General features: G+C 39.8%; 1 protein-coding gene across 3 annotated transcripts in view; it reads right to left on the reverse strand.

Annotated features, from left to right (window-relative positions):
- LOC134528210 (protein angel homolog 2) overlaps positions 1-6,337 on the reverse strand; it is a 31,994-nt gene extending 25,657 nt beyond the window's left edge. Inside the window, exons 1-4 of one of the 3 annotated variants that reach the window (XM_063361624.1) lie at positions 4,962-6,337; positions 4,683-4,853; positions 2,473-2,541; positions 320-483 (exon numbers count right to left, since the gene is read on the reverse strand). In XM_063361624.1, coding sequence (XP_063217694.1) covers positions 320-483; positions 2,473-2,541; positions 4,683-4,853; positions 4,962-5,742 — 1,185 coding nt within the window. In that variant the 5' untranslated portion in view covers positions 5,743-6,337. The remainder of the gene's footprint in view (positions 1-319; positions 484-2,472; positions 2,542-4,682; positions 4,854-4,961) is intronic. The other 2 variants (XM_063361626.1, XM_063361625.1) reach the window with 2 other exon arrangements.
- Positions 6,338-12,894: the final 6,557 nt, after the last annotated feature.

The following is a 12,894-nucleotide window of genomic DNA, read 5'->3' on the forward strand; positions in this document are numbered from 1 at the left end:
GATAATGAATATCCAGCACCTAAAAGAGAAGGTCGCTGTAGGAATTGCAACTATAACTATGGACCCCATTCAGGTGAAGACATTGCTAGAACTAAAAATAGTGCCCATATCAAAGTGCATTAAGCTAAATCTGAAACTTTAAACATTTTTGAAAATTTTATGATGCAACATGTTTATCCATTAAATACATTCTCTTGCAATAACAGTTTAGAATCCCAGCAATCATACACGATGACCATGTAATATACATATCATGTTAAATTTACTGTGCTTCTGTTGCTGCAATATGTGACTGAAGGATTAGGAATTCCACACTTACGTCAGCATTCAGATTTTGAATCTCTGCAAACAACAGCCTACTACGAAAATTCCAATCCAAAGTTCTTGGATCATTTTGTGTATACAGATAAGGATGTTCTTCCAGTAAGCTCTGAGACAAAACGTTGTATGACATCAATTTGAATTTCCTCCATTTGGATGCATCTAAAAACAGACAAAATAAAATTTACTGAAAAAAATTATTACTGAACACACAAAACTTCTTCAAAATATTGCATGAATGTGAGTGTTTTAAAACATCTACAAAACAAACACTCTAAATACAAATCTTATCTAAAGAATTTATAGTGAATTTTCTAACAACCAAATAATAGTTAACAAATGCATTTAACTGAGCTTCCAATTAAAATGTCGTTAATAGTAAAAACGTAACATTTTTAATGTAAACAGTGGTTTATTATTTTTAACTTCCATCGCACTGGACCAAAACCACTCAAATCTGTAATAAAATTTCCATAACTTTTCCCTGACCAAAATGTCCAATTTCCGTAAACTCCTTGACTAATTTTTTAATAATATTTTACCTCTTTGAAAATTTTTTCAAAGAAATAAAAATCCACCCTCCACCATCTCATAGCTGGCCTAGTTCTCTATCCACTTTCTTTACTTCAAACAGAACCCTGCATATGCAATTTTATAACGAGTATGACTATGCACTAAAACATCATTTGAAAATAAATGCTTTCAGAGTCTAGGTTATAGTAGATTGGAATAATACATTTTCTCCTCCAATTACTGTTTCTGGGGAATTTTCATGACTTTAGAATTTCCAGTTAAACCTTTAACTTTTCCTGACCAATTACTACATCTACCCTGGCTTTCCAGAATGACGTCCTGTCATTGCAGTAGTATTTCCCACACACATAGCAACTTCAACTTCCAAGCTCAAATTTAGAAACTGTCCACCTCACCAATGAACTCATATTCTGCAGGATCCGAGTTCGAATCCCAGTCTGAACATCTGATTTCAGTTTTCCATACATGATCACTGCAGACGAACGTGAAGGTTTCTTACTACAGTCAATGGCTAAAGGAACGTGAAAATAGCAACTGCTGTAAGTGATCAATCACAGACATGATAGGTTCGTATAAAATAGAGAATTTCCATTTAATTTTTAATGACGTGACTAGCAAATCTCTGCATGGATGCGTATTCAATTGGAAGATATTTATAAACCATTTTTTATTCTCAATCAAAAATAAAACTAACGATTATATGCCAAAAAGTACAGTAGGATTTAGGACAGGTTTAGGTTAAATATATTCAAAATCCTTTCAATGCTAACAAAAGACAGATAACAATAAATATCATGCTGATGAACGTCACCTATATCCAAAACATGTTGACTGGCCATACCATGAAATTAATATGTTCCTTTATTATAGCTTATTTTTTCACATAGCTGCTTTGTACCAAAGATGTTTTAATGAAACCCACATTCCAAAAACATTGACAACATTATTAACTATATATTTTCACGATTAGGATGGAAGGATGAAAAAAAAATTACAGACAATAAAATAAATTCAAATGTTATTTTTTTATAAATATTTTCAAAATACAAACTACTAAATTTTAGAACCAAGATGCTAAAATATGTATTACAAGTTGCTCTTTACATGTACCACTACAGTCAATTTATTCACAATCATCCCTGATTTACGATGTGCTTCCATCTCTGACAACCATGCTGTTATGAGATGTAAAGAGCATTAGAAATACGTATTTTAAAAAAGCTTTATTTATTTATGTTATGTGCATGGTAATCATAATAATTTACCAAAGACTATCAGGCATGGGTAATGATAAACCCACTTAATTCAAGGGTTTTTAAATACTTCAAAACACACCTCTATTCCTGAATCCATTATGACACAATTACCAACCTCATAAAAAAAGCTTGTTATATAAACCAACTCTAATACTTTGTTAAAGCATCCATACACTCAAAAATTTTTTTATCCATACACATCACAAACTAATATAATTCATAAAAAAATATTAAAAAATTCACAGGCATGAAAAATTTTTTTACAAGTTATTCTGAAGAAAAAAAAGCCTAACATTTACAATGAACACGTACACATTCTCCCTTTTGATGAAAAAACAGTAAATGAGTTACAAACACCAACCTTCCATCATGGTCTCAGAATAAATCCAGTACCGTCCAGGTTCCACCAAACACTGCCCACCTTGAGATGCTGCAAATCAACACAGTATTAACATCAAAAACAATTCACCTTTATTAAACAATGTCAGCAAGTGATTTTTTTTTCCACCATACATTATAAAAGCATGTTATACAATGCTGATTAATAAAGGTGACAGTCAAACTGACAAACACAAATGTACAAAAAATAAACTTATTAACTTTCCTTCCTCCTGCTGTTGGCCTAAAACATTAAAGAGAACATATTGAAAAATTGAAACCATTGAATCTACATAATTTCACATAGAACCAATGATGTGAGAAATTGAAAGGGAAGAAGGGGGGGGGGGGGGGGGAGAAGGAGAAGGGACAAGTATGGGAAGTATGGGAAGGTGAAACAAAAAAACCAATTTTCTTGTTTCTTTGATTAATAGAAAAAATCTGTAGCACCTAATCAATGAATACATCATGTATGAAAATGCTATTATATTAACCGTTCGACTTAATAAAGTATTTGGCAAGATGTGCAGCAAAATGTTTCTCTATAAGGGCAGCCATATTCCACATTATCAGGTCTATCTTCCTGCCACTCAATTTAACACACACTAGATATTTTTGGTTAAAATAGTAATATTTCTATCGGCTGTTTCTCGGGAAAAATTGAGAGTTTGGGTTTTTTTTTCCTTTACAGGGTAGATTACTACTGGGAGTACTTTGTTAGTAAATATCTGTTATCAAAAACTGTGATAAAACATAAAATGGAAGAAGAGAGCTATTGAGATGAATTTGCAGGAACAGTGCTTAGATAATAATGACAAGAAAAAGAAACACGTAGCTACCATTATGCACGAGACTGGGCATTATGAAAATGCAGACACCCAGAGTCTTAAGGGGGCCACCTGGCTGGGCACACGAGGTCTACAAGCACTGAGGCGCTAAGGGTGACACTGGCTCGCGCATCACACACCTCACAGTCTCTACGCGCAAGGCTTCGCCTGAACAGAAACCTTATAGTTATGCCACTTTACGCAGATGGGGCTCTGGAAACATGCCGAACCCTCGAGGAAGGTAGAAAGACGCTGCGTGTATCAGATTACTGTACTGGTAGAAGATGGGCAGGCACCACCTGCATCACGCCTCTCGCAAGCTGGCCGGCTGTCTGGCCAGCCTCTTCGCTAGCTGCGTTGTAACAGTATCTTTTAACAAGAGCTAAGTTCAGATTTGGCATTGATTTCATAAGGAAAATGAAATGACTTTTCATTAAAATGATAGTTTATTTGATGTAGGCCACAACTATATACCACTCCAGAGAGGTCAAGAAGGTAAAGCACCGTGACATTGCTTTGGTTATCGCTCGCGTGAGAGGCGAGATATGGAATGGCATATAGTGTGTGTCACGCTTGGATAAAAGGAGCAAACTTTTTTTAATGCTGTGAAGTGACCTTTTTTTTTTGTCAACCCAGAGTTAAAGATAATTGTCATAGCTGTCATGATAACCAACACCGGCGGCAGTTATAACAAAAAGGTGGAAAGAGCGAAAGTGCATACAGATATTTTTCTGTTGCATCATATCCTGCATGTCACACCATAGCGCTATTGTGATTTCAATAGTAACATGTGTTCACTCACAAAGACTTTATCATTAGCCTGGTCATGTGGAAATGACAAAAATACAAATGAATAAGAGGCTAATTATCGCTCCCCATATGTAGGAAAACATCATCTGAATTATCTAGAAATTCACTGCTTTTTCCCGGTTAGTTCCTGGTCACTTCAAATCACTACCATTTTTCTGGTTTTCATGGTTGGTAGACACCCTAATATAAAAATTCTTAAAATCGCTATAAATAAACCCTTTTCATAAAGTATCACTAAGTGTAGAAAGGGATTTAAAAGAAGTAATTTTAAGAGTGAACTAAGTATTAATATTGTAATGTTATCACAAATCAGTGCCTATGCCTAGCTGGGCCACCAAACAGCATGCAGATACACAGGTGTTAATCTATCATTTACAAATAGCTCACAATCTGATTGCGAATATCATTGAACAGCTTTGGATTTTTCTATGGTAGTTTTGTTTTTAACATGTAGTTATAGTTCAGTGAAAAATATCTATGAACAAGTGTTTCCACACAATACTACAAGTTTGACAGGATTTGGAGGGAGACACGTCAGATTAAATTGGTTACTTACTCTTAGCTTCCTTATTACTGGCAGTCCAACTTTTTATGTCCTGGTACTGCAATGGTGTTACACCAACACCAACTGCCTTTTCAAACACATTTTTTATTATATGTGAATCTATAATTTTTAAGCTGCTTTCTGAAGATCCTGGGGTTTCTGGAGGTGAAGTATTCAAAACATCTGAAAATGAATAATGCCATTCAGAGTATACCAAAAAAAAAAACACAAAATCATCAGAATGTTGGACATGCATTAACAACTGACCCAGTTGAAGATTTGATGTCTTACCTTGCAGGTTATTCCTGGGCTCAACTACTGGTGGGTTCACAAATCTAGTAACATCACTGATAACTGTATTCATGGACATTTCACCATACAAACACCTATCATCTTTGGTGAAAATTTTTTTATCACAGGCATAGTTAACAGAATCTGATTTCCCAAGAGACTCAATAACTGCACCATTTTTTTTGCTATCATTTTCTAAAATTAGATCAGAAGTATCAGTAGATGATGTTACTGTGAAACTTGCTTCCTTTTTTCCATCAGTATTACCCTGATTACAGTACCCAATATTATCACTAGTATTTACACCAATCATCTTTAAACAGTTAGAAACAATTAGTTCTCCAAGAGTTCTTACGTAAGTGCTGGTAGGCAAAAACTCTTTAAATTTTTTAGATTTTTTGTGTTTACGTTTTGACTTATGTTTTCCATGTTTGTGTTTCAACTCATGTTTGTCGTGTTTGCGTTTTGACTTGAACGTTTCATTTTTGTGCTTTGATTTACGATGCTTCTTTTTACTTCTAGTTCCTTTGCTAGGTGAACTCGCAGAACCTTTCTTTGATGGAGACATTTCCCCCTCAATAATATTAGTTCCCAACACTGCACCATTAAGTTCCAAACTTTTAGTCTGTTTAGGAATCCAAAGTTTATATATTACAGATGTTTGAATACTATTGTGTTTCACATTTAGATTACACAAGGGTCCATAACTATGCCTCCCCTTGCCCGACCTTTTAAAAACAAAATTGAATACATTTGAACGTTGCAAACAGTTCCTAAACATGACCCCAGGAGACAACCAGTAGCTGTTAACCTTACATGCATGTGATTAATAAACTCCATTATACAAAATACTTACAATTTTGGATGTAATATAAAACAGGAAGTGAAAACAAACAAACAAACGTTGTAAACGAATTTTTCTCAGAAATCATGTCTGTTCAAATACACAATAATTGTTACCGGCTATACAACGAAGTGTCTCACACAAACAGTAACACCAAAATTATACAAGTCACAACCCTACATTTTCTAAACCGGTGATTACCCCCTGGTCGGGTATACAAACAATCTTGAAGTACCCAACATTCCAAATTTTAGATTTTGTTAGGATGTGTTGAGTGTTGTAATACTTTAAGGCTCAAAATGTGTACGAACCGTTAAAGCTGTATCAAAATCAACAAAACGTACAAAACGTAACTAAACTGTTATCCTTCAGGCTATGTTTCAAATATATATAAGACACACATATCGTGTAAATTTATTTAATTTTTCTATCTAACTTTCCCATGCGTTTCATAACAGTTGGTCTCACTGCGATCCAAATAACCAACCATAAACTTTAAATTGGGTAGAACCACGGGAAGCTTAATTTCACAAAGGGTTGAGGACCAACCCGAACATGCCCGAAGACTTAACCTTCGGCCAACTTCGGGACTTTGTTTTTCTTTTAACAAGACGCGCGGGAATTTTGATTAGTGAAGGCCCACCGCCCATACTTAAAAGGACAGAGGCTATTCCTATCTTGCAGAATCTCGTCACTGTTCAACTATGTAACAGAACTTAACTGAATTCAACATGTTTCAGGATAATTATATTTAGTGTTGTATCTATAGCATGTTTCAATTGTTTTTCATGGAAAATTCAAAATCATCTTTATATATTTACAGCTTAAAAATTTTATTTTCTTTCCGGGAGGGTGCCAGGCTAACTTATGCAGCTGTTTGGTGGGTCGTCGGCCCCAGCTTTGTTCATTAGGATCGTGGCAGTGGTTGAATTACTAACTAGAGAAGTAGTATCACACTCCTCAGGCAGCATGGTTGGCTGATGCATAACTTAGGTAAGGGGGCACTGGAAATCACTGTCAATTTGTTCTCACATTTATTGGCATGCTATGCATTGCGGTGTTACACTATGCGTTATACCTTATACTTTACCCTGACAAAAGTTTCTGATTGCTTCGTTATGTGCTTACGTTACATCTAACAGCAGTCTTATTGGGGATTTGCATGGAGTCGGCCATACCCATAAGTTTTTGAATTACGACTCGAACAGGCTTTACGAGCCGTGAATCTACAAGTGCTTTAATGTCTTTGTTTGGGCCAGCAGACATATGCACGGCTACATTAAATTAAAATGCTTACCTCTGGAGTCAGCGAGTTCCATAATTGTCGACCCTGCGGCGTGGTCACGTGGCAGGGTTAAATCTAAGGCGGTTGGGATAAGCCCGGCTCCGCAAAGATGACCCAGGGATGTGTGGGTAACGAGAGAAAAAAGATTTAGAGGTGAGAAAGTCTATAAAACATTTACCACAATATTTCAAGACATGTGTGTGAAAATGCCGAGTTAATATTGTGGTCATTCACTAAAAACTGGTTTCATTATATTTGTGAGGTTCATACTGTGCAGCTATACTGCATGACTATTAAGTAAATTATATAAACAATTATTTTATGCACAAATTACTACATTATGTTTCTCACCATAAAAGTATTTGTCCATAAAGGTATGTACATACTGAGATTGTTTAAAACAATAGCATGTTATGAGACTTTGTAGTGTCACCTGATGGTATAATGTAAAGAGGAAATATTACTGTGTAAGCTCTGTGTTGGTAATGCTCAGTATAGAAATTCAGTAATGTATGAGACATTTGCAGCCTAGATTGTCACTAAAGAATATTTTTTTTATGAAAAAAACAACATAAATATTAAAAAAATTTTTGTGTCCACATTAATCTCTTTCCATTGTATTATTTTATCCGTAACATTCCTGTATAAAAAACCCAATCATTGTAGCTTTCCTAAGGGCGCGGTTACACGGGAGTCTGAACTACTTCAGGTGAACATGTTCAGCTGTTGAGTGCGGTTACACACAGTCTGAACATGTTTCGTTCGAGGCCATTTCCCATTTAACTTAGGGCGCGGTTACACGGGACCCTGAACTACTTCAGGTGAACATGTTTAAGTAAACACGTTTACAAACGCGAAAGTGTGCGGTTACACGGTAGTTGCTGAAAAGTGTGTTTAGCTCTTAAAACCGATTGTCTACTGTCAACGAATGACTGTGTTGTTGATCTCTATTTTTTAATTGCATCCAGAAAACGCGGGATTTTCTCACTTGTTTATACAGCAGTATCAGCAGAAATGAAATGTGTTTACATATTGCTCAATATTTTTTTACAAATCGGGAATTCAAACATGCACAGTAAAATTTTTAAACTTATTTTTTATTATTTTTTGAGCGAGAGTACCTATCTCAGTTTTAAGAAAATTAAGGTCAGGATAAATTAAAAAATATATATAATTATCTGTTGGTTTTTTTTGTTGCATTCGGTAAAATATTACTCGAACTTGTGCCAGAAACACTTTCCATCTAGAATTTCTGCAAAAGACTGTTTATATTCTAACCAGCCAATCAGAGGCTAATGTAGAAGATATGTCGATCTGAACTACTTTGCCAACCTGTTTAAGTTAAATGAGAAATGGCCTCGAACGAAACATGTTCAGACTGTGTGTAACCGCACTCAACAGCTAAACATGTTCACCTGAAGTAGTTCAGACTCCCGTGTAACCGCGCCCTTAAACAGGTTGGCAAAGTAGTTCAGATCGACATATCTTTTACATTAGCCTCTGATTGGCTGTTTAGAATATAAACAGTCCTTTGCAGAAATGCAAGATGGAAAGTGTTCCTGGCACAAGTTAGAGTAATATTTTACCGAATGCAACATAAAAAAATCAACAGTTAATTAATATACTTTTTTTAAATTGATCCTGACTTTAATTATCTTAAAACTTAAAACTATCGCTCAAAAAATAATAAAAAATAAGTTTAAAATTTTTTACTGTGCATGTTGTTTGAATTTCCGATTTGTAAAAAAATATTGAGCAATATAAAAAAAAACATTCCATTTCTGCTGATAATACTGTATAAACGAGTGAGAAAATCCCGCGTTTTCTGGATACAAAATAGAGAAGATCAACAACACAGTCATTCGTTGGCAGTAGACAATCGGTTTTAGAGCTGAACACAGTTTTCAGCAACTACCGTGTAACCGTACACTTTCGCGTTTGTAAACGTGTTTACTTAAACATGTTCACCTGAAGTAGTTCAGGGTCCCGTGTAACCGCGCCCTAATTGTTCGTTGGTTTACTTGATATGTACCAACACAGTGGGTGAATGTATCTTGAAAGCGATACCACATAAAAGGTTACATGTTACATTTAAATTTATATGTTCACTTTATAAAAAAAAATTCATTTATGTGCTGTGGAATGAAAAAAACGAAGACACGTTGAATATTTAAACACTATTTTAAAGGCATAAAATCTTGCACTTTCTTTCTTGTACATACTAATAACTACAATGTGTTTTAAAGATAACTGACATGTCAAAAGGTAAAATTATTTATTATGAACGTTCAGCAAAAATCTTTACACTTTTCTTTCCTTTAAATGACAGCTTTATTTTTTCCATATGAATCACCCAAGTTTGGTAAGTTTTGAAGATAGACAATCATGAAATATAAGGTTGTAAAAAATACTCTTTATTTCTCCAAAAAAAAAAAAAAAAAAAAATTATTTCACTTTCTTAGTTACTATCAATTAACTGGCAATGAAACAAAATTCTAAGTAAAATAAAAAAAGCACTATTATAACAAAAATTCACAAAATAAATCATTTTCATTGAATGTCCAAAGAATTTAATCTACAAGAAAATGTTCTAATGTCTTAACATGCCAGCATTAAACAGAAAATAATTCTTCCTTTCTATGGAGTGTCCAAGGAGTTTAATGTTTCAGCTCATTTTCTAATTTCCTTACATACCTGCAACAAACAGAAACAATTACAAGTACTGAGAATGTAGAGAATAAGTCATATAAATGGCAATCTGGAGACAAAGTCCATAACAGAAACTGTAGAGCAATAAAGTAATACATAGTATTTAACAGAAACTATATAGCAGAAAAATAATATTCATGGCAACATGATACACACCAGATGGTCAACACATTTCATTTGGTAAGTATATGTATAATTTGATAAGCTCAATAGTTTTGGTAGGCCTATCTTATTTAAATGTATACTGTGCTTCATGTATTCACAGCTTTCAATATATATTTTTTGTTTTATATTTGTCAAACATTCAGTTACATAAAAAATTGGAAATATTGTATGACGTCGTACCTCCGTGCCTCTGGGTTAAAGCCCGGATCACAGCCCTGTCCGCAGCGCGCCGCGGCTTTGGGAATGACGTCACTTCCGCTCCGTGCGCGCGAGAGCAGTGCGCCGGCGTCCTGGTCTCCAGTCCCGTGCGAGCCACCTTCGAGGCTAGACGCGGCCGCGAGACGCTCCATAAACTCGCCGCTATTATCGCTTTTGGATTCTGTTCTATAGTGTGTATAATCTCTTTTATCGTTGTCTTTACTGTGTGCGTGAGTGTTGTTTTGTATCTGGCGTGTCCGCGGGCCAAAACACGTGGACTAACACAACTAGCCTGCACCGCACATTTCTCCAGCTCGCGACATCCCTCGGCAGCTACACGGGCCGGACGGTCCACCCCTGCCTCCCCGCAGGAGGCTGCTCTACGCGAGAGAGCTGGCGCCGGGCAACACTAGAAAACGGCCGAGCGACGTCCGCCACGTCTCCACGCATTCTACGGAGGCGGGTACGCGACATTTGGCGCCTGTATGTGTGGCGAACTGCAAGTCCACAGGAGAGCGCGTGCAGTGCGGGAAAAGAGTGTACAGTGAGTGATCAGACAGCGTGAAAATCCACCTGGGACAATGGATGGATTCACTTATTCACCTAGACAGTACTTCTGATCTCATCAACGCGAGGACGCAACCATTCCTTTCCCACGTTTCCAACACCTATCAGTTTCACGGTTCAGCTGATAACGCATCGCCGTCTCCCGTCCCGCAACCGGATTATATTTCCCGTCGATTTACCACCACCCCCCTCCAACGGGATAACGCACCGTGGTACCCCCTCCTTTTTCACCCTTTCGCCGTTCTGCCATCGGTGATCTTCGGGGCGCGCCGGCGGTGTTCGGGCGGGCGCGGTGATAGCCTGCGCGGGCAGGCTGCGCAGACAGAGCGGCCACGTGGGCCCCGTGTTTGTAAACAATGCTGCCGCGCGGGTTGACAGTTACGTGCGCGACGTGTCAGCTACCGAAAGGCATGGACCTTGTGACAGGAGAGTGGCAGTGTCGGAACACGTGTACGTGCGCGCCACTGAGGCGCAGTGAGGTGAAGACAGAAACTGCTGAGGGTGTGTTGTTATGGGACAGGGATACATCATCAGAGCAGATGCATAGGGTAGCCCCGAACACAGCGAGTGCCGTGTACCGGGAAAAAGGGGGATGTGACGAGTGTAGAGGCTGCTCGGGCAACCGCGTCGGGTCGATGTTACCGAACCAGAATCCACCGTCGCCGAACCTAATTGACTGGGACACACCTACGAACTCAGCAGCGCCGCCAGTCGCGTACGCTGTGCGGGTTGCCACAGGGGCTGGGCGTATAGTGCTGCCAGAGTTTAGCGGGCTCGTGCACGAAGACCCACGGGAGTTTGTGCAGTGGTGTGAGAGGCGCATGTTACAGTGCAGTGTGCCGGTAGAGGAGTGGACCCAGCGCACAAGCGAACAGTTGCGTGGTCGAGCTCGTGAGTGGTGGACTCTATGGGGGCGATACGATATGCAGTGGCGGGAGTTCGCCACGCGTCTCATGCAGCGATTTGATGACCGCCAGGCAGTCTTGAGCTGCAAGGCCCGTTTCTACGGCGAGGCGCAGAGGGACACGGAATCGGTGGAGAGATTCCTGGCGGGCAAGTTGCAGCTATATCGTCGCATAGCCCCAGGGGAAGCGCCGGAGCAAGCGTTGCCGGACGTGACCGCGTTAGTGCGGGAAGAATTACAACCCTTCCTCAGGCCGTATTGCAACGGGTCTGTTGAAGAATATGTGCGACAGGCCGTAGCCACGGAGGGCAACCTGCAGCGCCTTCTGGGGCGACGGACAACTATGACCACTCCCGGACGAGAGCCCAGACACGAGTACAGAGCGCCCGTTCTCCCAGAGGGAGACATGCAGCTCGAACGTCCACGGCAGATGGTAGCACGGGCAATCGAAGGCCCACCGAGTGGCAGACGACAGACCACCGCACCAGAGTGGCGGAACGCGGGGAATCGGCGGGACGGAGGCCGACCACCCCAGTGTCGCCTTGGATGCCCGCAGGACACGTTCCATTGGCACCAGGACTGCCCAAGACAACAACAAAAAAAAACAACAACAACAACTGGCGGGAAACGGGCAGCAGGGGGTGTAGGACCAACAGTTCTGCCCCCCACACCACCTAACCTCCTTCCCGAAGCCACGGCCGAGACACGCATAACACTGGGACAGCTCACCACCCCAGACGACCGGCTGATGCGGGTACCCGTCACTCTGAACGGGAGACCGACGGCTGCTCTCGTAGATACAGGTGCGAGCCACGTGTTCGTGGCCCAACACTTGGTGCCGCCAGCGGACGTCACACCGAGACGCTGTGCACTGCGTCTGGCCACGAGCACCGGAGTCGGGACAGCCATCGGGGACGCCATCATAACGGTGAGTGTGAGGGAGCTGGTTACCCAGACGGCAGCAGTTGTAGTAGAGGGACTCAGGGAGGACCTAGTGCTGGGACAGCCTTGGTTGGTAGAGCATGACACAGTGATAGCGCCGGCCTCTGGGCTAGTGAATGTTGGCAAACATGAGCGCCTGGTAGTGTATGCACTAGGTAGAGCACCACCTTCCCCGAGAGAGCCCACGAAGTTAGAAGATGTGGACAATGATGTACCCCCAGAGTATCAGGATGCATTCAGGCGGCTCATAAGGGAAAGGCAGAGCATCTTCGCCACTGCCGACCCACTCAGGCGCACAACGGTGACAGAACACCGAATC

The sequence above is a fragment of the Bacillus rossius genome, chromosome 1, assembly GCF_032445375.1.
Source record: "Bacillus rossius redtenbacheri isolate Brsri chromosome 1, Brsri_v3, whole genome shotgun sequence".
NCBI classification, from domain to species: domain Eukaryota; kingdom Metazoa; phylum Arthropoda; class Insecta; order Phasmatodea; family Bacillidae; genus Bacillus; species Bacillus rossius.